Source organism: Malus sylvestris, chromosome 2 (genome assembly GCF_916048215.2).
Source record: "Malus sylvestris chromosome 2, drMalSylv7.2, whole genome shotgun sequence".
Lineage (NCBI taxonomy): Eukaryota > Viridiplantae > Streptophyta > Magnoliopsida > Rosales > Rosaceae > Malus > Malus sylvestris.
This window is the reverse complement of record NC_062261.1, coordinates 3,250,951-3,277,875: the sequence shown is the minus strand read 5'-3', so window position 1 is coordinate 3,277,875 and position 26,925 is coordinate 3,250,951. Positions and strand designations below refer to the sequence as shown.

The window sequence follows — 26,925 nt, the reverse complement described above, 5'->3', positions numbered from 1 at the left end:
GTGTGATGGACGGAATGGACGGAATGGACGGAACGGATGTGAAAGAAAAGAATAATGGTTCCAATCGAAAAGAACCCAGATCCTGTGCGGATCCCTAAAAACTAGCCTATGAATCAAATGATCCGGACCATTGAAATTTGATCCAACGACTACAATTATCATTAACTTTTAGAAGAACTCCTACTTGTAGCCGTTAGATTAAATTTCAACAGCCCGGATCATTTGATCCTTAGGCTCAGTTTTTGAAATTCAAGGAGGATTTGGATTCAATCGAAAAAATCCAGATTCTCTCTGAATTCCTAAAAACTGAGCCTAATAATCAAATAATCCGGACCGTTAAAACATAAAGGTGCAATAAATAACTGAATATTCACATCAAACATTCCTACTCAAAATTCATCACGTTCAAACCATATACTTATAAGCAAAATTGTTTACATTTTAAATCACTCTGTAAGATCATATATGTAAAAAATAAATTAAAAATAAAATCGTTTAATCAATCTATTGTAACAAATACATAAACAATTTATAATGCTTTTACAGATTCTGTTCATAATTTTGTACACAATTCAACAACTAAACAACTTTAGTTTTAATTTATTTACTGCAAATACGATATTAATAAAATAATTTACAATATGAACAAGTTTGATCATATGAATAAAAATTCTATGAGTCAGCAATGAACAATTTTGAACAAGTAAGAAACACACGAAGCAAGAAAAACCATAAAAGCGAATCGAAAACAAAAATTTAAAAGTAACATGAAGGTCAGAAGGATAACCGTGGATAATCCATCATATGAACAACATAACCTAAAATACATGGAGGACTGAAGAAACATATAACCTGTTCAAAGTCACAAATACGAATTCAAAACCAAAATACGAAAACTAGTACTAAGCTCTACGCATTCTTCCTTACTCTCTAGATGGAAAACGGATACCTACTCAGACAAAATTACACCAGAAAAAAATCCCCGTGGCCTCCTAGTCAATATGCATCTCCAACTCGGCCTCGCCCCATGCCTCGACGATTATCTCGTCCCCGGTCCATGTACATAGGCCTGTTGTAGTCTTTTGGTGGTGGGCCGCCTCTTAATGGGGACCGGCTTCTCTCTCTAGCATCATGTGCCCATCGGCCACGGTGAGGAGGTACATGCGGTGGTGGTGGTGGTGGTGGTGAAGGAGAGGGCGGTCGCCTGTCAAATGGTTTCCTTTCATTAAAGAAGCCATCCCTTCCACGATCTCTGTTACCCCAATCCATAGGCATTGGCCTATCGAACTTGCTTCTTCCTCTGTAGTTGTCAGAGTAGTCCAGCCGGTCTCTTTGCATTTGTCGGTCAGGAAACCTGCCTTCATGCCTTGGAGGTGGGAGCCCAGGACCAAAATCTCTGGGGCCATCTCTGCCCCAGCCACGAGGTGGAGACCTATAGCCACCATTTAAGGTCCTTCCAAGGGGAGGAGGATCAATTGGAGGACCAGGGAAGCGTTTATGAGGAACATTAGGAGGTGGTGGCCCAGGATAACCCCTTCGAGGACTTCCCCCAGTTCCACGGCGGGGCTTGTTGCAGTTGTTACAGTATTCTCGCCTTGCAAAGTTCAGGTTGCCACATCTGAGACACATAAACAATATAAGGATTGGGGCATGATGAATGCATATTTACAAGCACTTAACTCGTCAAAAACGAAAGTAAAACTGAAAGGCAAATTGTTCCAACCAATCCTGCAATCAGAAAACAGAACTGCTACAGTGGTAACCTCTTCCACTTAAAGTGGTTAACAAGATTCTGAAGCTTTTACCTATTAAAATTCATAATTTGATCATTGTGATCGGTTCCCAGAAAACTAACTATAATGCAAGAAACCAAAATTCAACTTGGATAAGCTCCACTTTTGAGCTAAATAGATTTAAATAAATACAAAATTCTCAAAAATTGTACAAGATTTTGTAAAGTATAAATGCATTGTGTGCCTCTCTGTATAGCCGTGCCCTAGTTCCAAAATCTCGCCTTAAAACAAAATCACAGGAAGCAGAACCCTCTAGCAATCACATTAGTGACAAGTTCCAACGAGGAAAACCTCAAAAAATAAGGAAACATAAATGAAAAACCAAAAGAAAAAAGAAAGGGAGAAAATGAACCTACAAAGGATCTGGGCAAATCCAGTCTCCAAGCCTTTGGCGCACATTTGGATTATTTCTACTCCCTTCACCTCTGAATGGCCCAGGACCGAGCACCGGTCCATCTAAACCTCTACCAAATGGCCTGCCAGCACCCCTTCCTCGAGCATAATGGGGTGAGCGGTCTCGATATCTACCAGAATCCCGTGCACTGCCAAAATCACGCCCACGTAGGGGGGGCCCTGATTGATTATACTCAGAGCTGTAGCGATGATCTGCATCCCTGCGGTGTACAGGTGAAGCAGAACCTGCACGCACTCTATATCCTGGAAAGGGTAGTGAATTGTAAATATAAGTAACTACCAATTGCACAGAAACACAGACAATGGGAGTATAATGTAAGTAGCTGAGGAATTGGCAGTTGTGACCCAGAAACTTCAATACCATCATTTCAAAAGTTTGTAAGGACTGTTACCATAACTCAGGAGAAACATAATAAAAGTGGAAGATAATAAGAAGTTCAGATGATAACTGCCCTGGTTACTTCTCAAACAACCGGCGAATAATACCAGTAAATACGGCAATGAGCATGTCAAACCATGATTACTCAACCTCACAGTCCTCAACATGTAGTGCAACTGCTCACCCTAAGAACAATAAAATTTCAGAGAGGTTTTATATTTTCTAAAGTCACATCCATCTACCACATGAACCATTACAAGCTTTAAACCTACATATCTGGAAAACCCAATAATCATAAGTCTGGTGTAACCATAACCATGTAAGACCTTCTCGGTAATAAGGACGAAAATTTCATCCATATCTGCAACCAACAGATAAAAAAGATGCAGATACACCTAACTAATATTTGATACTAATCCAGCACAGAGAACAATAATCCCAGAACCAGTGGAAGCATGCCTGCAAGAAGGAGCAGTGAAACCAAAGTGCACGCCCACAGGAAATGAACTGCCCAAAAAAGACCCACACAGAACTTGAAGCCTCCAAATAACTCTACAATTTAACCACTCCCAATATGTTCATTTCTTCAGAAACCATCTTCACATCTTTGAAGAGAAATCAAAACGCCAGAGTTCACTAACCGCTGCATAACCATTCTGAATCTTATAGTGGGATGAAACAACAGAGGCATGTCCAACCCGAGTAAGTAATTCCATTAATTTGTTGCCTCAATTTACTAGTTCACCTTCCATCAAATACAACTCAGCAAAGTCTTACAAAAATACATAACCTAGAACTGACATACTAAAAGAAGTTCCCAAAGGTCCTTGCACTCTATACCCAATTCAGCAATGCTGAGAATTAGTTACCATATAACTATCCAACTGACACTATACAGGTATCTGACCCCCCATAAAAAAAGGAAAATTGAAAATGATACCACAAACAAACCACTTATCAAATACAATTCCCAAGCACAAGTTAAACCAGTGAAACCAAGAAAACTAGAAAAGCTCAATGTTACCGGGCAAATAACATTGTCCTTAATTTTCCTAACATGGTAAATTCAATACCACTTGACCAAACTGAATTTCCCACCATCTGGCAATTGTAACCAAACTCTCCATCTTCCAGCAGCATCTCACGTAAAGCATCCTCACTGTTGGTTGCAAACTTGCAATTCAAAATAACCAAAATGATACCGTTAGTGGGAATAAGTTCCACGCAAAGCTTGCACCATATCCTGTGCCCAGAAATTCTTAAGACCCTCTCAAACTTCCAGTTTTGATTGGCATGTCTACATAAATATTTGATATGAACCGGACACCATAATCACCAATCCCATAAAAAAGCAGACAAAAACCACAACCATAGTCAGTACAACAAAATGATGCCCAGAAACCCATATTCATTGATGCAGCAACCCACGAGTTCACGCATCATATACATTTCCCATCAATACCCACAATATGAAAAAACAATTTGCCCCAGACCATTGCCCGAGACCATGATCCAAGACTGCATTCACACCAACATACCTTCCTCAAGATTCATGTTCTCGCAGGCACATTCAGAGCTGTAAGACACAATAGCAGAATTCATTTATTCACAGTTTGACACTCTATAATTGGTCATAGATCCACATGTTCGACACGCAGTGTAAACAATCAATAGGTTCAAGAAACCCATATTTTGTTGCCACAAATTCATAGGACACTATTTATAAGAGCACCGTAGCTACTTCTGATAATCGTAAACACGATCAAGCACAAACTAAACTTTAAAATCAATTACTGATAAACTAAGAAGTTTCGACACGAAATATATGTAGCTCAAATTTATGCTCACAGAAGTTCAAAAACTAATTCCAACATATAACCTCTTTGTTCTACAAATTTCACTTATTGCTTCTGCATCAAAAGGCCAACAGAAACTCAAGAAAATAATAAATAAATAAATAACCATGATTATTGAATCTATAAGATAAAGGAAATTGCTATTAGCACTTCAAAATTCTCAACGCTTATCACAAGCTTATCGCAATTGTATTTTTCTTTCTAAATATAGAAAGTTTGGAGTATCGAATGAGATTTTTGGAGTAGCAATAACAATTTTCAAGATAAAATGCTAAATACTAATCAAATTAAGATTTATGTACAAAATATAAAATAAAACTTAAGATTTGAGCATTGTGACACCCTCAAACAACGAATAAAATCCATGAAAATAAAAATCAGAGAATTAGAGATACGAACCAGGGTCATCGGGGTAACGATCCGAGCGAGTGTAGGGAGGAGGCTCGCGGCGAACTTCGCCGGGCTCGTAATCGCTGCCACGGCCACCGCCTCCGCCGCCGGCTCCGTCGCTGGTGGAGGGCCGCACGACGAGGCTGCTGAGAAGAGGCTGATGATGCGGTGTCGTTTGGTCTTTGTCCCTTGACCCCATCGTTCTACGCGCTTCGCTGTTCGAAAGCGATGAGTCGTGAGAAAAAGGTGCAAGCGAAATGCAATGCCCTAAAACTAGGTGTGAGAATTTTGTGTGAAATTACAGAAAAGGGTGACACTTTTTCTACTTTTTACAATTTACATGGCTTCCGAGCAATTTAACCAAACTACAGGGACCAAAATGAAAAACTCAAATTCTCAAAGGTTCGGATGGAAGTTCCACCGGTACTTTTACGTAACGGAGACCGACCACCGGCAACTCCAAGGCTCCAACACGTGTCAGAAATTAAATTCCTTTCTGTAAGGATTTTATTTTTGACGTCATAAAGGAAAATTAACATTAAAACAAAAAAGTCTTAACGAAAACCTACTATACTGTTTATTTTTACGAAAAATTATATTTTTACATTAAAAAATTAAAGAAAAACTAATGAAAAGGGCTTGAAAACTTTGAGTTTTAATGATAAGGACAAAATAAAGGGTAAAGTGAATAGTACCAGGATTGACTTTTTAGTGTAAAAATGTGTTTTTTCGTTAAAGTGAACAGTATCGGGTACTTTTCGTTAAAGTTCCCAAAAATTAAACATAGTACTATTCATTTTACATTTTATATTGTCTTTATTATTAAAATTCTAAATTTTCAAATATTTTTTATTAATTTTTTTAAAATAAATGTTTATGTTTTTTTTTTTAAAAAAAAAATTATGTTTCAGCTGTATCTTTTGTCTGTTTCTCATGTGTCGCTCGAAAAAGCAGAACATGCTCCCGTAGATTTCTACGTAATTAAGTTCCAGCACCTTCCTTTCCTTCCTCACTCGTCATTTATCACACCAGAAACCACCGCACCCGGCCCACCACCGCCGCAGTACCCGCCAGTTTCTCACTCGCGCGTAAACGAAGTTTCTCCAAAGCTTCCTTCTCGAACGTTCGTACCTCAGTGCTATAAAGGAAAGCACTTCGAGAGTGAGAGGCTGCCAAACCTCGCCGAAACCCGTTCCAACACGTCTCTGATTTGCTGCTTGAATTTCAGATCCGTTGGGCGATCGGAACGTAGATAAGGTATTCCAGCTCGATGGATTTCTGTGAATTTTTGAGTGTTTTCTGAATCGCAACTTGCAGCTCCCGTTTTGGTTCCATTTATTTTTTGCTTAATTGTGATTTTTTATTTCTTGATTTCCGTGTTTTCTTACTTGAATTTAGATTTAGATTCTGGTTCAAAGTTTGATTCTTGATTCGGTTTTGCTGTGGAAGGTTTGGCGGAGGCTCTGTTTTTGTGAATTTTTTAATTTCATTTCGGAATTATTTGATAATGTTATCTGTTTGGTTCCCGAGAAAATGAGGGAAGGAAAATTATATAAATTTCATGTTTTGGCGTTTCCTTTACAATCGGTTAAGTTAGTGCTTGTTTTGTAGTTGAAGTGACGGATATTTCGAAAGTGTGATTCCAAATTGTTCTAATTTGTAGGGAAGGCTGGTTGCAGCTTGGCATGCGGGGCCACCAATGCGAAGCTTTCTCGATATACAATCGGTTGTCATCGAGAGACCATTCAAATACTATTGACATGGATACGAATGAGTTGATGGATCCTCTTGACATGGAAGAAAATTCAGGTAACTCAATTTATTGAGCATCTGTTGTTTATATGTATGCTGGGTGCTATCAATTGTGATGCTCTGGTGTTCATTTTGTACTTTCGTATGATGAATTCACCACAAAAAGTAGCAGATTTTAAAAGAATGATGGCAGAGATATTTATAAAGGCCGCACTTTTCTTGGAAATGATAGTGAGGAGTTCATTGATTCTAAGGTCTTCTTAATTCGGCATTAAACATATACTTATTGTATGTGTATAATTCAATTAAGGGTTTAATTCTTGTATCCGTTTTAGCTCTTTTACAGAAAAGTACAGTTCCAGAACATTCAAACCCCTCATGGAAGCGGTCTTTTCCCCATGTGCTTGTGGCAACTCTATCTTCATTCTTGTTTGGCTACCATCTCGGGTTGGTGCTTACAGTCCACTTCCCCTCTCTTTTGCATGGTTTGTTTTATGTTGCGGCATAAGAGAGTAATATACCTTCCTTTTCTTTTTCTACTCTTGCTTTGTGCAGGGTAGTTAATGAACCGCTCGAAAGCATTTCTAAAGATCTTGGTTTCAAGGGAAATACCTTGGCAGAAGGTGACTTGAAGTAGATCTTTTCTTTGTTTGTTTGCTATAACTTATAAACTAATTTATGATTTTTGCATTCAGCTATCTGTTCTAATGGGTTTTAATAATTTCAAGTGAAGGTTTGGTGGTGAGTACATGTTTGGGAGGTGCCTTTATTGGATCTTTATTCAGTGGATGGTTAGCCGATGGAGTAGGACGTCGTAGGGCTTTTCAACTGTGTGCATTGCCCATGATAATTGGTGCTGCTATGAGGTGATATATTTACTTTGAAAAGCAACTGTCACAATATCATCATTTTGATTGAGAACTACATGGATCTATATTTAGCGAGTTTGGTTTATTCTTTATAGTACCATATTATGTCATTGCTCTTTCCGTTTTAGTAGTTAGGTTCCTGGAATTTTTTGAGTTGTGAACTTGTGATATAACATTATGACAGAGCCCCTTTTTATGTACCCTTTTTGTAGATCTTTCTGATCCTCATGGTACTGTAGTATTATAGGGCTTTACTATTTTCCTTTTATGTGATCTTTCTTTATCACAAAATCAGTGCGGATCAGTCTGGTTTTTGTAATGTAGATGTATGATCTGTCAGTACCCGATGTAACTGCACACATTTAACTACAAGTAAAAGTAGTCCGAAATACTGATATACTCTTATCTTCCAAGGCTCTCTTGTAATACTTCTTGAAGTACTGGCTAAAACTACTACCTGCTTTTGCAGTGCATCAACCAAAACTCTTGCTGGTATGCTTATAGGAAGGTTATTTGTTGGGACTGGTATGGGCCTCGGCCCTCCTGTTGCCTCTCTTTATGTGACAGAGGTACTAGCGTAAACCTTTCTGTAGTTTGTCAATGCATATTGTACTTTTTATCTGATGTTTCTTCGTTACTTGAGCAGGTTTCTCCTGCTTTTGTGAGGGGTACTTATGGCAGTTTGATCCAGATTGCAACATGCCTGGGAATTATGGGGGCTCTTTTTGTGGGAATCCCTGTTAAAGAAATCGCTGGCTGGTAAGAAACATGACAGGCTTCATAATAGCGTAGATTCACATTTAACCTTTCAAATCCTTTATTTATGTGTCAGGTGGCGTGTTTGTTTTTGGGTATCTATAATTCCAGCTGTAACACTGGCTCTTGCCATGTTATTCTGTGCTGAGAGTCCACATTGGCTACATAAGGTATGCTCGCATCTCACTTGTCTTTAGTTGAATAGAAAAATTGAGCACACCTCTGAAGATAAATGTTAATAGTCTCGGTTTCATGTGATATAGCAAGGAAGAACTTCTGAGGCAGAAGCCCAATTTGAGAAACTCCTTGGTGGATCACATGTCAAAACTGCCATGGCAGATTTAGCCAAGTTGGACAGGGGAGATGAGACAGATACTGTAAGCCTTTCAGAGTTGTTCCATGGCCGCCATTTTAGAGGTATATATTTAGGCTCGCCTCTCTCCTTCTCCATCCATCTATGGTGTATTTCTTTCCTCTTATTTGTGATCTTTCGCCTTTCTAAAAGTGCTTGGCTATTCACATGTTTGTTTTGCAGTGGTTTTTATTGGGTCAACCCTATTTGCTTTACAACAGTTATCTGGTATAAATGCTGTCTTTTACTTCTCCTCGGCTGTATTTAAAAGTGCCGGAGTACCATCAGGCCTCGCAAATGCCTTTATAGGAATCGCAAATTTGTCAGGTATACCTTAGATTCTTGGTTGCATATTCACCTACCCACAACTATTGCATTCTGCTTGACTGGATGAATTTTTATAATTTCCAGGATCCATGGTTGCAATGCTTTTGATGGATAAAGTAGGGAGGAAGCTGCTACTCTTATGGAGCTTTTTTGGCATGGTAAGTTGAAGTTGCATATCATTTGTTTGGTTCACGGAATTCAATATTTTGCTAGCTTGGCAATTATGTGATGCATTGTCCGCTCAGGCGATGTCAATGGGTCTTCAAGTTGCTGCGGCAAGCTTTAATTCATCAGGGTCTGGATCACTGTACCTATCTGTTGGTGGAATGCTAATGTGAGTCATAATTTTGAATTTTACATCTTGAAGACTAATATTATGTTGTATGATCATGGCCGCATCAAATAAAGTATTCTGCATCCAAATTTTTCCAACAATATTCCTCTTATATGTTGTTCATGCTAAGGTTATGCGTCCATCGCCTCTGCAAATGTGACGATAATATGATTGTTGCCATGCTTGAAATTGTCGTGAGATTTTATGATGCTGATGAATGCCGTTCAGAAAATTATAGCCACTGGTTTGGCACCTTGGTGAATAATCAAGTTACACAATAACATGAAATATATCAAACTTCTAATATTCAATCATCTACCCCAAAATTGGTGCAGGTTCGTCTTAACATTTGCTCTAGGAGCTGGTCCAGTTCCAGGTCTTCTTTTACCAGAAATATTCCCCAACCGTATTAGGGCAAAAGCAATGGCCGTCTGTATGTCAGTGCATTGGGTAACTCTCTTTCTCCTTCTGAATTCCATGTCGTCTTTTTTTACGCACGTCCCCTGTTGTGAAAGGCTTCTTGTTCGGGTGATCTGAGCAGCATATTGCTTAGGCTACGTTCCTAATTATTCTACAGCATCAGTAGTCTACTAATTTTGCGAATTAGCTTCTTCCTCCATGTGGATTCTGAAACAATCAATGTAGTAGTTCAGTTAACTTCTGGTTTCATTTATTCCGTGACTGGGTATTTTTCAGGTGATTAATTTCTTTGTGGGCTTGCTATTCTTGCAACTGCTTGAACAACTTGGTCCGCAGCTTCTGTACTCTATATTTGGCGCCTTTTGCATGATGGCTGTGGTTTTCGTGAAGCGAAATGTGATCGAAACAAAAGGAAAATCGCTCCAAGAAATCGAGATAGCACTCCTTCCACAAGAATAGAGATAGATGCTTCTAATATGAGAGCAGTGTTTGCTGCTGGAAGTCTACCAGTTGCGAGTTACTGCTGAAAATGGTACTTTTTAGAATAGATAGTACTTTCCATGGAAGGGGGAAAGAGTAAAAACAAGCAAATCGTTCAGATTCTCGTCCGGTGAAATTTCGGTGAACTTGTAAGTGTCTTTATCCAGGTACGACAGAGACAATCATAGTCGTATAGACGTAGTGTAGGCACAATTACGTATCTGTATTTGTTTAAACTATATATGTACCTTGAGAATGAATGATAAATTTGAGGCTTAGTTCTACACTGATCAGTTTTATTCACCGGAACTCGAAGCACGGTTCCTCGGGACAGCTCTTCGGCACGTCGCATAACACATTATAATTTTATGTCAATTTAGAGCATACGTTTTTCTTCATCTGCTGAAATTATATCCGATAACATCACACAAAGATACAGAATTGTTAATTCTGTCAAGATCTAATATTTTTTTGATCATGAATAATATCAGCACCAACTGTTCTACACCAAGAACTTTAAATTCTTCATCTATTTAGCTCAAGCATCTTTGCATGTCAAAGAGAATAGCGATCTTCCTACAAATGCAGCTTTTCGGCATCGATGGCCTCAGATTCCTGCGTCACCTCTCATGGCTCCTCCGTGGGTTCAAGAGCTCCATTTCTCCGACCTCCACATCCCCATCACCATCGATCATGTGGTTCCCGTCATGCCCTCGGGGCCTACTCCCGCGGCTCCCGGGAAAGCCCTTTACCTTTCGAACCTCGATGATGTGGTTGGATCTCGTGTTTTCACTCCCACCGTGTATTTCTATGCCTCCGATGACCAAAAACCGGTTATGAAAACACTGCAGGATGCTCTTGCTAGTGTTTTGGTTCCGTACTATCCTTTATCGGGTAGGCTGAGAGAAACTGTAAATGGAAAGCTAGAAGTGTTTTTCGGGCAAGACCAAGGAGCTCTCATGGTGGAGGCGCACTGTGAAATGTCCTTGGCTGAACTCGGGGACCTCAAAGTGCCAAACCCGGCATGGACGCCACTGGTCTTTAGGTTTCCCAACGAAGAGCCATACAAAGTGCTTGACATGCCATTGCTGATAGCTCAAGTGACTCTTTTCCGCTGCGGCGGGTTTAGCCTTGGCTTGAGAATCTGCCACTGTATTGTCGACGGGATTGGTGCTATGCAATTTCTCAGCTCCTGGGCTGCCACCGCGAAAGCTGGCACATTGATCTCAAACCCTACCCCGTGTTGGGACCGGGAAATTCTCCGGCCTCGTGATCCACCGCTGGTTAAATTCCCACACATTGAGTACATGAGAATTGATGACGGATCAAGTCTCACAATGAGTCTCTGGCAAACCAAAGCTGTTCAAAAGTGCTATAGAGTAAGCCGTGAATTTCAAACCTGGCTGAAAACTTCGGCGCAACCAAGTGATGACATGTCGAGCACTTGCAGCACTTTTGATGCTATGGCCGCTCACATATGGAGATCATGGGTGAAAGCACTCGATGTGAAGCCGTTAAACTACGAGCTCAGGCTAACATTCTCCGCCAACGCGCGGCAGAAGCTTAAGAACCTGCCGGTAAAAGAAGGGTATTACGGAAATGTGGTGTGCCTTGCTTGTGTCACAAGCACTGTGAGAAACCTTGTGTATGGAAGGCTTTCGGACACAGCACATTTGGTTCGCGAAGCCCGGCTTGGCATCTCCGAAGAGTACCTGAGATCGACGGTGGATTATGTCGAAGTGGACAGGCCAAGGAGGCTGGAATTTGGAGGCAAATTGACAATAACTCAATGGACAAGGTTTTCAATCTATGACTCAGCTGATTTTGGATGGGGAAGGCCAATATACGCCGGTCCTATAGACCTCACTCCGACGCCACAAGTTTGCGTTTTCTTGCCGGAAGCCGAGGCTGAGCAGAGCGGGACAATGCTTGTGTGCATTTGCTTGCCGGAATCTGCCACAAAAAGCTTCACACAGCTTTTGTCCCTCACAGAGAGTCCGGGTGACCAAAGTGTTAATTAGCTAAATTGATCAAACACTTGGCATTATTTGTCCCTTGGATTTACCTAACATCCAACTAAATATATGTGATTCTACATTCACCACTTAATTTTCGGAAATACATCATTATTCTTTGGCTTAACTGCATTTTACATTGCAAGATTTGGGTGCTGTTTGCAAAATGAGCTACGAGGTTTCAATATTTGCATTTTACACACCTGGTTTTTGGATAGTACCGGTGGAGTGAGTGTCAAGTTTCACTCTCCCATTTGAGAAATTAGGGTTTCACGACTTCCAAGTTCCAACTTAATGGGTTGAGATAAGTGTGGGAACAAAATAATTTGGAACATACGAAAAGTAGGGCCACGTCACATGACTCATAATTTGGGGCTACATCTAAATAATCTTTTGTAAGCTCTAAATCATATGACATGTTATTAATTTATGATATGCTTTTGAGAATGATAAATATTTAATGTACCGTAACATCGTCACGCAATGTTATTAATTTGTAAATTATAATATACAAGCATAAAAACTAATATTTTCTCAACCGATATACATGTAACACCACATAACAGTAAGACACTTGGATTAACTAAACTCTCTAAACTATATATTTCTCCTCTTACAATTCTTCATGACTTAAGTAAAAAATAAAAAATAAAAAAAATCCTTCAATTAAAAATAAGAATTCTTCAATTAAATCCTGACCGTCCAATTTTCATATAACTTCGAGACTAAGAAATATTTAAAAAGTAGTGGACTTTCAAGACTTTTGAGGGCCAACACGGCATCGTTTCTGGTTATTCGAGTTTAAAGATAGGTCACCGTCGGGCGACATCGGTATTTCTTGACAGTATTGTACACAGCGAAGCACAGCTCTTCTTCTTCTCCTTCGCCCCAGCTGTCATTCCTCTCTTTCTTCTTCCTTCCAATTAATTTTTTTTTTTCCAATTCTCCGATCCAAACGCGGCCTTAAGATCTCCGATGATTCAATCCGGTTCAGTTAGGGTTTGATCGATCGGAAAACGGAGAAAAAAACTGGACGCTGTGGCAGAACGCGTAAATAACCGTCAGAGCTGGGGGCGAATCAGTCTCGGTCTCAGGCCGCGGCCTCTGCGCCTCCACCGAGTCGACCCGGTTCGGGACTCTGGTTCTTTCTTCGCCACCACAATGCACCCCGCACTCACACCCTCCACTTCCTCCAGAACGTAGAATCCGTGAGCCGCCACGCACCCGATCAGAACACGTCTCCCGCGCCCACACCTGCACCCGCGCCGATGGACAGCCCCAAGATTAACTCCTCCAATTCTTCTTCCCGTCCTACCCCTGCCGTCGTCGAGGAGCCGGAGTACCTCGCCCGCTACTTGGTCATCAAGCACTCGTGGCGCGGCCGCTACAAGCGAATTCTCTGCCTTTCGAATGTCGCCATAACCACCTTGGATCCCGGGACGCTCTCCGTCACCAATTCTTACGACGTCGCCACCGATTTCGACTCCGCCGCGCCGATCCTCAGCCGCGACGAGAACTCCAATGAGTTCAATTTGAGTGTTCGGACTGATGGGAAGGGCAAATTCAAGGGCATTAAGTTCTCGTCGAGGTACAGAGCGAGTATACTGACCGAGTTGCACAGAATTAGGGGGAATCGGTTGGGCGCCGTCGCCGAGTTTCCGGTGCTTCATCTCCGGCGCCGGAATGCCGAGTGGGTCCCACTTGTAAGTTACTCATCTTCTGATGCTTGTTAGTGTTTGTGCATTGTCGTTTTACCGTACTAATTTGATAGTAGAAGATTCCGTAGGCAGTCGATAACTTTGTTAGTAGAAGATTCAATGGCTAATACTTAGTAGTATGATTGCTTCAAAGCCATGAGCAAATTTGCCTTGGAAGAGTGGAGCTTTAGTGCAAGGGACGCTTCTGTACCATATAGTTTTAGCATATAATTTACAGCATTGGGGAGACTAATAGTGTGATTCTTTACTAATAGTTTTAGCATAGAATTTACGGAACTCGGGAGAATAATCAGAAATGGGTTTACTTATCATGGTGTTACTGCTTCTATTACTAAAAAGCGTACTTGAACACTGCTGTCTTGTTTATGTCTGATGCTTTTTAACGATTTTAGACCCATGTAAGTTGCTCGCAAGTATACGTAAGTCGTTAATAATTTTTACTAAACTGATGTTTATTTGAATGTTGATAATGTACATTTGAGTGGTCAGTAATGGTGACTGGCATGTTCGGTTTGCTCTTTTGTAAGGATTAGACTGATTTTATGTAACAATTGATGGCTTGTGCAGAAATTAAAAATTACTTATGTTGGGGTTGAACTTATTGATTTAAAAAGTGGAGACCTTCGCTGGTGCTTGGATTTCAGAGATTTTGACTCGCCTGCCATTGTTTCCCTTACTGATGCTTATGGGAAGAAAGGCGGTGAACATGGAAGTTTTGTTCTTTGTCCCTTGTATGGAAGAAAATCTAAAGCTTTTCAAGCTGCTTCTGGAACCACATGTTCAGCCATCATTGCAAGTTTGGTATGACTAACCTTGAACTGTTCATTGTTCAACATTTTCTTTAGAACTTTATGTAAATGCTCATTTTCTGTAAGTTCAAATTTAATATATGAAGTGCCCCCATTGGAAAACCCTTCTGTTCTCAGGGATTCTTTTGAATCAGTTCTTATTATAATGTATTTCATGCAGACCAAAACAGCAAAATCCATGGTCGGGGTGTCACTAAATGTGGACACTTCTCAATCTCTCACTATACCAGAGTATATAAAACGAAGGGGTAGCACTTTTTAACCCTTTTTTAGAATCTTCTTTTTTGTTCTTTCTGTGTTCCAGTAATGTTGTCTATTTAGCCGCTCTTATCAATTTATCTGGTAATGCAGCAAAAGAGGCAGTTGGAGCAGAAGAAACTCCATGTGGAGGTTGGTCTGTGACAAGGTTGCGCTCTGCTGCTCGTGGAACTTTAAATGTTCCAGGGTTGAGTTTGAGTGTTGGCCCAAAAGGTGGACTTGGGGAGAATGGTGATGCTGTATCTCGTCAACTGATTCTCACAAAAGTTTCACTTGTTGAAAGACGCCCAGAGAACTATGAAGTAAGCTGATGAATTTACTGAAACAATATATCATAAGCTTTAGGTTGATGCCATGAAATTCGAGCCATTAGACTTGAATTAAGCTTCCTTTATAAAAGGTATCTAAATTTAAGCATTTTCCTCACCGTCCTGTCATCAATAAGAAAACAAGTGCTACATTTCAGATCAGTGAATAAACTCTAAAGAAAGAAAGGACGTTTTTTTGCTCACCTAAAGCCCATGCAATTTATGTACACATAACAAATTTTAAGAAAGGAATAATGAAAGTTTAAATTCTCTAAAACCTTTTATGGCTTTTTATTTCGTATATACTAGCATTTCACGGAATTATATCAAATGTTGAGAATAGTCACTAGATGTGTGCAGGCTGTTATTGTTCGACCTTTATCTGCAGTAAATGCACTTGTTCGATTTGCTGAGGAGCCCCAAATGTTTGCAATTGAGTTCAATGATGGGTGCCCCATCCATGTGAGCATAACCTTCCTTTTGAATTCCTGATTTATCATGAGGTCATGTTTCTGATGTGTATGATGTATGTAGGTTTATGCAAGCACGTCTCGTGATAGCCTACTTGTAGCAGTTCGGGATCAGTTGCAAACAGAAGTAGGTGGATGTGTGGTCTTGTAGATATTGATCAGATTTTACCCATGAATTTCTTTCATAAGATAATTATTTCTCTTGGTTGACCTCTTGGTTTAATCTCTGTAGGGCCAATGTGCAGTGACTGTGTTACCAAGATTGACAATGCCTGGCCATCGCATTGATCCACCTTGCGGGAGAGTCCAATTACAGTTTGGACTCCAGCGGCCTGTTGCAGATATGGAGAGTGCATCTATGCATTTGAAACACTTAGCAGCAGCTGCCAAAGATGCAGTTTCTGAAGGTGGTTCTATTCCTGGATCAAGAGCTAAGCTATGGCGTAGAATAAGAGAGTTCAATGCATGTATACCATATAGTGGAGTTCCTTCTAACATAGAAGTACCTGAGGTGACTTTGATGGCTTTAATAACAATGCTTCCATCTACGCCAAATCTTCCTCCAGAGTCCCCTCCCTTACCTCCCCCTTCACCTAAAGCGGCTGCAACGGTGATAGGCTTTATTGCATGCTTACGTAGATTACTAGCTTCACGAACTGCATCTTCACATGTCATGTCTTTTCCTGCTGCTGTTGGAAGAATAATGGGCTTACTCAGAAATGGTTCAGAGGGTGTAGCTGCTGAAGCAGCAGGCCTCGTCGCAGTACTTATTGGTGGTGGTCCTGGGGATACAAATATACTAACAGATTCTAAAGGAGAGCAGCATGCCACAATCATGCACACAAAGTCAGTGTTGTTTGCTAATCATGGTTATGCTATTATACTCTCCAACAGACTTAAGCCTATGTCTGTATCACCATTATTATCAATGGCTGTTGTGGAGGTTCTTGAGGCAATGATATGTGAACCACATGGTGAGACAACACAATACACAGTGTTTGTTGAGCTGTTACGCCAAGTAGCTGGTTTAAAGCGTCGTTTGTTTGCATTGTTTGGACATCCTGCTGAAAGCGTTAGGGAAACAGTGGCTGTGATTATGCGTACAATTGCGGAAGAAGATGCAATTGCAGCAGAGTCGATGCGTGATGCTGCATTGCGCGATGGTGCTTTACTGAGGCATTTAGTGCACGCGTTCTTCCTTCCTCCTGGTGAGCGTCGTGAAGTTAGTCGACAGCTTGTTGCTCTTTGGGCAGATTCTTATCAACCAGCTCTGGATCTGTTGTCTAGAGTTCTGCCTCCTGGGCTTGTTGCTTATTTGCACACACGTCCTGATGGAACTCAACTGGAAGATTCTAATCAAGAAGGATCCTTGACCAGCAGAAGGCAGAGACGCTTACTCCAACAGCGGAAAGGTCGTGCAGGGAGAGGATCAACATCTCAAGAACATTCCTTACCTGGTGATCCCATGACACAGACAGGTGGTGGTGCTTCTAAGGCTGATAACTATCAAAGATCTGCACTGGATTCGAGTTCTGGACAGGCTTCTACTCTCCAATCTTCTATTGCTCAAAGTCAAACAGGTGAAAATTTGACCACCGAAGTCTCTACAGGTGGTCCGCAAAACAATCATTCAACATTTGTCTCTTCAACTGATGTTCAGTCAACAAGCATTCATGAGGCAGTGGAAGCAAATACTTCAATCTCAACTGATTCTGATTCCAACACTACTGGTTTTCAGAACACAGGCCTCCCTGCTCCTGCTCAGGTTGTTGTCGAAAACACTCCAGTGGGATCTGGTAGGCTACTTTGTAATTGGCCCGAATTCTGGCGAGCATTTAGCCTTGATCATAATCGTGCAGATTTGATCTGGAATGAGCGTACCCGGCAAGAGTTGAGGGAGACTTTGCAGGCTGAGGTTCATAAGTTAGATGTTGAGAAGGAGCGTACGGAAGATATTGCTCCAGGAGGTGCTATGGTAGAGATTGCGACTGGTCAAGATAGTGTGCCGCAGATATCTTGGAACTACTCTGAGTTCTCGGTTAGATATCCAAGCTTGTCCAAAGAAGTCTGTGTGGGTCAGTATTATCTACGTTTACTGCTTGAGAGTGGCAGTGTTGGCAGGGCACAAGATTTTCCATTGCGTGATCCCGTTGCGTTCTTTAGAGCACTCTACCATAGGTTCTTATGTGATGCAGACATAGGGCTTACAGTGGATGGTGCTGTTCCTGATGAGATGGGCGCATCTGATGATTGGTGTGACATGGGAAGACTAGATGGTTTTGGAGGTGGAGGAGGATATTCAGTGAGAGAGCTCTGTGCAAGAGCAATGGCAATAGTGTATGAACAGCATTACAAGACAGTAGGTCCCTTTGAGGGCACTGCTCACATCACAGTCCTTTTGGATAGGACAGATGACAGGGCTTTAAGGCACCGCCTTCTATTGCTCTTGAAGGTACAAGTCTTTTATTCATTATTTCTCTAGAAATACAAATTGCCTTGACATCAGTTTGGGTTCCAGTAGGGTAGTTTGAGAAGATAGGTTGGGAACACTAAAAAAATTTGGGTACAAAAATTCCATAAATTTATTTTGGTTATGCAAAATCTTTGCTGCCCTTGCACTCCCCAGTTGCCTCTCCATTGTGTAATCAGTAATAACATCTGACAATTACATTTATAGGTTGTAATTTAGATTGGTTGCTCTCTCTCTTTCTCATATATATTCATAAATGAAACTTGTATGTATATATGATTGATGTGCTTCCATTCTGGATGTGTGTGAGTCACACAGTGTGACAAACTGCCTGAGAGTTCACCACCAAGGCATTGAGACATTCTCACTGCCTTTACTATGCACCAGGGTTCCAAGTTTTGCCATCCCTTTGTTTTGTAGGTTAACCACTTGCCATCCTTGTAAATGGAAATGGTCCTTTCATTATTAATTCAACACGGGGAAGATGATAACTTTCTATATTTTACTATTTGTGAAGGCGTTAATGAAGGTTTTGTCAAATGTGGAGGCGTGTGTTTTGGTGGGAGGATGTGTGTTAGCTGTTGATATGCTGACGGTGGCTCATGAGGCTTCTGAAAGGACAGCTATTCCTTTGCAATCTAATTTGATTGCTGCGACTGCTTTCATGGAACCTCTCAAGGAATGGATGTTTATTGACAAGGAAGGAGCACAGGTTGGACCTGTTGAAAAGGATGCCATTAGGAGATTTTGGTCAAAGAAGGATATTAATTGGACAACGAGATGCTGGGCTTCTGGGATGTTGGACTGGAAGAGATTGCGGGATATTCGTGAACTTCGTTGGGCTTTAGCTGTTCGAGTCCCTGTTCTCACGCCAACTCAGGTGTGGTTTTGATATGCATGAAGCTTAAACTCGGTCTATGTTGTAATGATTGTGTACCTTTTGTTTCTAGAAGTTTCTTCTCTGCAAATCTTTGCTGTGCTGGTAGCTCTATTTCAAGTAATTATAATGGCTGCTCAACTTTTGGATAAAATATCAAATGTTTTTTTTTTCTATTTGTTATCTTCTAGACGTGTCAATGTTCAATTTATTAATCTCGTAGTTCAATTGAATATCAAAGATTTTCATTAAAATCTATGGAAAGGTACATCTGAATATTAGTTCAGTTAATTGAATACACAAGGATACGTCGATTGAAACATTTTCAAAAAATCGGGGTGAATTCTTTTTGTTGAAGTCTCTTTTATCTCTTTTGTCTATTATCCTGTAGAAAAGATGCCATTTTCTTTTCTCTTCTCATTTTCTGTGCTTGACACGATCTAGTATATGGTTTTTATATTCAGATTGGTGAAGCAGCATTGTCCATATTACATAGCATGGTGTCTGCACATTCAGATTTAGATGATGCTGGAGAGATAGTTACCCCGACTCCTAGAGTAAAAGGGATCTTGTCAAGTCCACGTTGCCTTCCGCATATTGCTCAGGTGATCCTAGCATATTTCATTTTCAATTTGTTTATGTTGCCCTTGTGAAGAAGTGTCTTGAATAGCATTGTTATATCATTATTAAATCACTATTTCTTTTCCCAAATTTATTTAGGCTATGCTTTCTGGAGAGCCAAGTATTGTAGAGGGTGCCGCTTCTTTACTTAAGGCTGTTGTAACTAGAAATCCCAAGGCCATGATTCGACTATACAACACAGGGGCATTTTATTTTGCCTTGGCATATCCTGGATCTAATCTCCTTTCAATCGCCCAACTCTTCTCAATGACTCATGTTCACCAAGCATTTCATGGTGGTGAAGAAGCTGCAGTTTCCTCTTCCTTGCCTCTGGCGAAACGCAGTGTATTGGGTGGGCTTCTTCCTGCATCGTTGCTGTATGTATTGGAACGTAGTGGTCCAGCTGCATTTGCAGCTGCAATGGTATCTGATTCTGATACTCCAGAGATTATATGGACTCACAAGATGCGAGCGGAAAATCTGATCCGTCAGGTAATTGGAAGCTTTAAATTAGAAATGTGTTTTGTTACTATTTTGTAAAGAGAGTATTAATGATCTCTAAAAATATTTTCTTTGTCCAGGTTTTGCAGCATCTTGGTGATTTTCCCCAGAAATTGTCTCAGCACTGCCATTCTTTGTATGAATATGCTCCAATGCCACCAGTGACATACCCTGAGTTAAGAGATGAAATGTGGTGTCACCGTTATTACCTCCGGAACTTATGTGACGAGATTCGTTTTCCAAATTGGCCCATTGTTGAACATGTTGAGTTCCTACAATCATTATTGGTAATGTGGCGTGAGGAGTTGACAAGACGGCCAATGGATCTTTCTGAAGAAGAAGCTTGCAAAATATTAGAGATTTCCTTGGAAGATGTATCAAATGATGATGCCGACCCGACGCATACTGTTGAGATGGGTGAGGAGATATCTAGCATATCCAAGCAGATTGAGAACATTGATGAAGAAAAGCTTAAACGACAATATAGGAAACTTGCCATGAGATACCATCCAGACAAAAATCCTGAAGGAAGGGAGAAGTTTCTTGCTGTACAGAAAGCTTATGAGCGCCTGCAGGTACACACTGCCCCACAGAACTGGTTTTTGTTTATATGAGCATGCTTAAAATATTGGTTATGTGCAGTCCCAAATTCATCTTGCTCCAAAGTCTCTAGAAATTCATTACAGCTTGGCTGTTGGTCATTCTCTTTATGTCAAAGACTGATGCGGGAGCAAGCCTGAAAGAATACAACTTGAAAATTACTCACATGCATTGGAATTGGAATAATAATGGCAGTGCACTTTTAATTACATAGAAATTTGTTAAGTATATTTAGAATATGGTGAGAGTCTTTTAGGAAGTTGTATTTCATTTATGCTTCCTTTATCTTTACTTCCAATAAATTATGATGTAATACAAGCATTTAGTAAACTTGAATGAATTAAACCATGAAAATTACATGAACAAACTTATTTCTTTGCTAGACTTGTAATGGGTGTCTAAGTCTTTATGTATGTAGTGGATGCCGTTTTTACGTTTCAGTATTCTATATTCTGTAACTGTTGGTTGTGCACCTCAGTTCTTGTGTATTCAAGTATTTTTCTTTGATGCGTGCTTTTGAGCCTTTGGATGTGCATCCTTTCAGTGTGCATGTGTACTCTTGTTAATGATTAGTGGAGCTATACAAAATTCTATGTAGACGTAGGTATCCATTTTTATTTTACCTTGTGTGGACAGAAGGTGATAGGTATTCTTCCCCCTGTTAAGATATTTGATAACTCTGTATTATTGTTTGTAGGCCACTATGCAAGGCTTGCAAGGCCCTAAGCCTTGGCGACTGTTGCTTTTATTGAAAGGACAGTGTATCTTGTACAGACGCTATGGAGTCATTCTGGAGCCGTTTAAATATGCTGGTTATCCAATGTTGCTCAATGCAGTTACTGTGGACAAGGATGATAACAATTTTCTTTCCTCAGATAGGGCACCTCTCCTTGTTGCGGCATCAGAGCTTATTTGGCTGACGTAAACACCCCTTAATCCACCTTGTCAACTGTTTTATTGTTCAAATTGATGTTGACAGGAAGATATGGTATAATTTTATATTTCCATGCTTAGGTGTGCATCTTCTGCATTGAATGGAGAAGAGCTTGTGAGGGATGGTGGCATACAACTTCTTGCGAATCTTCTTTCCCGTTGCATGTGTGTAGTTCAGCCAAGCACTGCTGCAAGTGAACCATCTGCCATAATTGTTACAAATGTGATGCGAACGTTTTGTGTTTTGAGTAAATTTGAGAGTGCCTGGGCTGAGATCCTTGAATATTCTGGACTAGTTGATGACATTGTGCATTGCACTGAACTTGAGCTTGTACCTTCTGCTGTCGATGCTGCTCTCCAGACTATTGCACATGTTTCTGTGTCCACTGAATTGCAGGATGCCTTGCTGAAGGCTGGTGTCTTATGGTAAGTCAGCTTACACAAATAATTACTTTCAAAATTTTAGAGGCATGCTCATCGCTCAGGTAAATGTCAAATTAGTCTGCCATCTCCATTAGTTGATTTTATCTGCATTTAGTTAAGTGACTTCTAAGGTTGGATAGAGGAGAATACAAATGCTTATAAATTCTTGGTGTCAATGGTGTTTCATTGTGAAGCCATTCACTCTCACTTTCTTTCACAGTGCCTCAAACTTTGTAGTTTCTTAGTAATACTTGGTAGAATTGATTATTACACTATGTTTGTGCAAAGAGATCAATTAATCTTCATCTTTGTTGTGTTGTATTGTGTGCGCTTACTTTTAGGTACCTTTTGCCCGTGCTTCTTCAGTATGACTCCACTGCAGAGGAATCTGATGCAACAGAATCACACGGAGTTGGTGCTAGTGTACAAATTGCCAAAAATATGCATGCTGTACGTGCTTCGCAGGCACTATCTAGGCTTAGTGGTTTGTGTAGTGATGGGAGTTCAACACCTTATAATCAGACTGCGGCTGATGCCCTCAGAGCTTTGTTGACACCTAAGCTTGCCAGTATGTTAAAAGATCAAGCACCAAAAGACCTACTATCTAAACTAAACAATAACTTGGAGTCTCCAGAGGTAATTGTTTTAGTTTCACTTTTTAAGATAGTCAATTTTTATGCATGCTTTCATATAGCATACTCTTTTACTTAACAAAAAAATAATGTAATACATAGTTTGTAACATCTGTCAGGGTCACTTGGTTGCTTCACATTGTTAGTTTCTTTATGGTTGATTGTATTATTTATTTGTGGTACTAGATTATCTGGAACTCCTCAACCCGAGCAGAACTACTGAAATTTGTGGATCAGCAACGTGCTAGTCAGGGTCCTGATGGTTCATATGATATGAAAGATTCACATCTGTTTGGGTATAAGGCACTATCAAAAGAACTCTATGTTGGCAATGTTTACTTGAGGGTCTATAACGATCAACCAGATTTTGAGATCAGTGAACCAGAGGCTTTCTGTGTTGCATTAGTTGATTTTATAGCATATCTTGTGCATAATCAATGTGCTACCGATTCTGAAATTAAGGATGTACCAAATCAGAATGGCTCATCCCTCGAGACTTCTGAGGATTCTAATGATACGACTATTGGATCAACTGGCGAACAGAAGACTCCGGCTGAAGATTCTGCACTATCTAATGGACAAGTAGTAGATAAGGAAGAATCTGAGGGGGTTAAGAACCTTAAATTTGCACTGAATTCACTTAAGGTATCTTGCTCTCTTGTGCATGTTAAGTTCCAAACTTACAAATTCATTACATGTATCTGACTTTTTTTTCTCTTTATTTCTTTGCAGAATTTACTGACAAGCAGGCCAAATTTGGCGTCAATTTTTTCTACAAAAGATAAGCTATTGCCTCTTTTTGAATGCTTTTCTGTGCCTGTTGCATCAGAAAGCAACATTCCTCAACGTTGCCTGAGCGTGTTATCACTCTTGACTACATATGCTCCCTGCTTGGAGGCTATGGTTGCAGATGGATCTAGCCTTCTTCTTTTATTACAGATGCTTCACTCAGCCCCAGCTTGTCGTGAAGGGGTTCTTCATGTTCTTTATGCTCTGGCCAGCACACCTGAACTTGCTTGGGCAGCTGCCAAGCATGGGGGAGTTGTCTACATCCTTGAACTTCTGTTGCCTTTGCAGGGTAAATACTTTTTGTATCTTTTCCTAGTTTTCAAAATTAATTTAGAAGAATAAAGTTTTTATTAATGATGTGAAGATTAACCTTTTTTAATGATGTGAATCATAATTTGCAGAAGAAATTTCCTTACAACAAAGAGCAGCAGCAGCGTCTTTGTTGGGGAAGCTTGTTGGCCAGCCAATGCATGGGCCTAGAGTTGCTATAACGTTAGCAAGGTTCCTTCCAGATGGCTTGATTTCAGTTATTAGGGATGGGCCTGGCGAGGCCGTTGTAGTTGCCCTTGAACAGACTACTGAGACCCCAGAACTCGTATGGACACCAGCAATGGCTACTTCATTGTCTGCACAGATTGCAACCATGGCATCAGATCTGTACCGCGAACAGATGAAAGGTCGCGTGGTTGATTGGGATGTACCTGAGCAGGCATCTGGGCAGCAAGAAATGAGAGATGAGCCACAGGTAGGACATGGATATGCTAAATTTACATTTAAGTGCCTTATTGTTTGGAAAACTCACAGTTTTGAGCTCATGCAGGTTGGCGGAATCTATGTTAGGTTATTCCTAAAAGATCCCAAGTTTCCTCTTAGAAATCCCAAGAGATTCTTGGAAGGACTGCTAGATCAGTATTTGACATCTATTGCTGCCACACATTACGATACACAAGCTGTTGACCCTGAACTTCCTTTGCTTCTGTCTGCTGCGTTGGTTTCTTTATTACGAGTGCACCCTGCACTTGCAGATCATGTTGGATATCTTGGATATGTGCCCAAGCTCGTGGCTGCTGTGGCTTATGAAGGAAGACGAGAAACAATGGCATCAGAGGAGGTAAACAATGGCAATTATGTGGACAAAACAGATGAATCTGATGATGGATCCACACAGCCCACTCAAACTCCCCAAGAACGCGTGCGCCTCAGTTGTTTACGCGTTCTACATCAACTGGCAGCTAGCACCATATGTGCTGAAGCTATGGCAGCAACTAGTGTAGGAACTCCTCAGGTGCGTAAAACTATTTTTTTGATGTAATTCTTTTTACATCTAAAATTCATGTATTCTATCAGGAAACCATGACTTGATAGTTTTCATAAAGGACTTCATCTGCAAATTCTGTTCTCATATATTTCTGGGAGATTCATGCCCGTAGTATTGTGTACTTCTTTGATCTTTTCTTTAGAATGCATGTTACTTTGAATTGAGGTAGACAGTTACTGGTCAATATTCAATAAGGTTTTTGAGGAGAGTAGGAATTTCAGGAATTCCTCAAGTTATTCTCACTTTGTCATGTACGGTGCTCTCTCATTTTTTTAATCCCTCTTGTTTTACCACTATTCAATTTTGCAGGTTGTTCCTCTTCTAATGAAGGCAATTGGATGGCAAGGTGGAAGCATACTGGCTCTTGAGACACTAAAGCGTGTTGTTGTTGCTGGAAACCGAGCTAGGGATGCACTTGTTGCACAAGGACTTAAGTGAGTAACTTTGTAGTCTAGATTTATTATTTTTGACTGATCTTAGTCTAGACCCGGCTGATATAAGTTTTGTGATACTGTAGGGTTGGTCTTGTTGATGTACTTCTTGGCCTTCTTGATTGGAGAGCTGGAGGAAGGAATGGCCTGTGCTCTCAGATGAAATGGAATGAATCCGAAGCATCTATTGGCAGGGTGCTGGCAATTGAGGTTAGAACATTTTCATAAAAGATATGCCAATAAATTACGTTGCCCGAGTTCTTGTTCCCTTCTTGTTTTCAATAGTGAAGGAAAATTCTCTCTGCTTTTTCAACCATAATATTTGTTTCATTAGGAAATACTATATATTTCATGAACTAGGTCTCGTGAAGGTTTCAACATTTGAATTCGTTTGATCGGTAGTTTGTTCAAAACTTAAAGGCGGTTTCGGTCCTTGGAAAGATTATTTTTCCAATCTATCATGTTTTAATTAATCTATTTAACCTGTTTTTCATTCCCTTTTTTTTTTTCTTGGCGTGTTGAAAGTTTTGATTTATCGTTCCAGGTTCTGCATGCGTTTGCAACGGAGGGAGCCCATTGTACAAAAGTGCGTGACTTGTTAAATTCCTCAGATGTAAGTCCTCGCGCTTACCTTTATCCATCGCAATTTCCAGATCTTGAAACGTGGCTTACAAGATCTTGATTGTTCATCACCGAGTTTAGTGAGACCGCAATACTAATGTTGCTCTTGCAATGAAAATTGCTCATTTATCAGGTTTGGAGTGCCTATAAGGATCAGAAACATGATCTTTTCCTCCCTTCAAGTGCTCAATCCGCTGCTGCCGGAGTTGCTGGACTAATTGAGAGTTCATCATCGAGACTCGCTTATGCCCTTCCAGCTCCCCCACCACAACCCGCTCCATCGCGACCTCCTGCTTCAACTTCATCCGACTTAAATGGAAAACTTGACCACCTTTCGTAGTACAGGGAACGAAAGAACCGTTGGTAAGCATTTACCGAAGAGTAAAGCCTCATACTTTCCTGTATAGTACACTGTACAGTTTTTACTGTCTGCGTCTTGGTAGCTATTGCGATTTTTCCAACGAACAGTGAGAAAAAGTTACTTGTTTTCTTTCATGTGAAGAGGGATTGCCCGCTTGTATATTGAGTTGAGCTGATTTTTGTGTGATCTCATCATCTTGGGCAATTTTCTTCCATGTTTTGTGTTGATTTTATGCTCCCATAACTAATTGTTTCTTTGTTTTTCTTCTTCTTCTTCGTTTCTTGTTTAACTTTTTGTTCGTGTTCTTCAACTTCCACGAGTTTAGTGGCGATCGCTACTCAGCTAGGTGCTAATTTCGACTCGAATTGTTAACTCGGTTTGGACCTGCAAACTGATATAAGTGATTCTCAAACGATCGAATGAACGAAAATATGATTTCATCCCGTTTTCATTTTGATTACGAGCCTAGTTTTAGATGCTCATTATGGGTGCATATATGTGTGTTCGGTCAGTTAGTCAAGGCAAAACAAATAGGACGTGCTAACTTTCAAGTTCGAATTTCATTTTCTATAAGGTAGAACATAATAGATTTCGTTAATGTAGATTCGACTGGTTAATTGTAAGGGGCAAAGTAAGTTGGGTGTGTTA

General features: G+C 40.4%; 4 protein-coding genes across 8 annotated transcripts; 3 read left to right on the top strand and 1 right to left on the bottom strand.

The window, feature by feature from the left end:
* Positions 1-777: 777 nt before the first annotated feature.
* On the bottom strand, positions 778-5,104 carry LOC126594207 (transcription initiation factor TFIID subunit 15-like). Of its 2 annotated transcripts, XM_050260433.1 has the most exons (4): positions 4,842-4,990; positions 4,125-4,162; positions 2,150-2,450; positions 778-1,618 (listed from the first exon to the last, which is right to left on the bottom strand). In XM_050260433.1, the coding sequence occupies exons 2-4, from the start codon at positions 4,138-4,140 to the stop codon at positions 997-999; spliced, it is 939 nt and encodes a 312-aa protein (XP_050116390.1). In that variant the 5' UTR covers positions 4,141-4,162; positions 4,842-4,990; the 3' UTR covers positions 778-996. The 2 variants fall into 2 exon arrangements, with proteins under 2 accessions (XP_050116390.1, XP_050116381.1); XM_050260424.1 differs by lacking the exon at positions 4,125-4,162 and having other exon boundaries at positions 4,842-5,104.
* Positions 5,105-5,792: 688 nt separating this feature from the next.
* Positions 5,793-10,408, top strand: LOC126594047 (probable plastidic glucose transporter 2). Of its 2 annotated transcripts, none has more exons than XM_050260259.1 (14): positions 5,793-6,089; positions 6,501-6,641; positions 6,920-7,031; positions 7,140-7,207; positions 7,318-7,450; positions 7,923-8,022; positions 8,100-8,212; positions 8,286-8,379; positions 8,473-8,626; positions 8,745-8,888; positions 8,973-9,046; positions 9,134-9,222; positions 9,558-9,672; positions 9,919-10,408. In XM_050260259.1, exons 2-14 carry the CDS (start codon positions 6,518-6,520, stop codon positions 10,099-10,101), a joined length of 1,503 nt encoding a protein of 500 aa, XP_050116216.1. In that variant the 5' UTR covers positions 5,793-6,089; positions 6,501-6,517; the 3' UTR covers positions 10,102-10,408. The 2 variants fall into 2 exon arrangements, with proteins under 2 accessions (XP_050116216.1, XP_050116208.1); XM_050260251.1 differs by having other exon boundaries at positions 5,794-6,089; positions 6,496-6,641.
* A 134-nt stretch (positions 10,409-10,542) lies between these two features.
* LOC126594064 (fatty alcohol:caffeoyl-CoA acyltransferase-like) lies at positions 10,543-12,264 on the top strand. Its single transcript, XM_050260268.1, has one exon. It carries the CDS (start codon positions 10,752-10,754, stop codon positions 12,141-12,143), a length of 1,392 nt encoding a protein of 463 aa, XP_050116225.1. The 5' UTR covers positions 10,543-10,751; the 3' UTR covers positions 12,144-12,264.
* A 696-nt stretch (positions 12,265-12,960) lies between these two features.
* On the top strand, positions 12,961-26,547 carry LOC126593808 (dnaJ homolog subfamily C GRV2-like). Of its 3 annotated transcripts, XM_050259929.1 has the most exons (22): positions 12,961-13,840; positions 14,423-14,656; positions 14,825-14,912; positions 15,016-15,224; positions 15,591-15,692; positions 15,765-15,827; positions 15,933-18,152; positions 18,688-19,050; positions 19,512-19,652; positions 19,768-20,160; positions 20,250-20,744; positions 21,467-21,690; positions 21,784-22,128; positions 22,467-22,761; positions 22,944-23,402; positions 23,490-23,835; positions 23,948-24,291; positions 24,367-24,831; positions 25,174-25,298; positions 25,382-25,505; positions 25,840-25,908; positions 26,050-26,547. In XM_050259929.1, the coding sequence occupies exons 1-22, from the start codon at positions 13,406-13,408 to the stop codon at positions 26,254-26,256; spliced, it is 7,746 nt and encodes a 2,581-aa protein (XP_050115886.1). In that variant the 5' UTR covers positions 12,961-13,405; the 3' UTR covers positions 26,257-26,547. The 3 variants fall into 3 exon arrangements, with proteins under 3 accessions (XP_050115886.1, XP_050115893.1, XP_050115901.1); XM_050259936.1 differs by lacking the exons at positions 12,961-13,840; positions 14,423-14,656; positions 14,825-14,912 and having other exon boundaries at positions 15,077-15,224; positions 15,581-15,692; XM_050259944.1 differs by lacking the exons at positions 12,961-13,840; positions 14,423-14,656; positions 14,825-14,912 and having other exon boundaries at positions 15,087-15,224; positions 15,619-15,692.
* Positions 26,548-26,925: the final 378 nt, after the last annotated feature.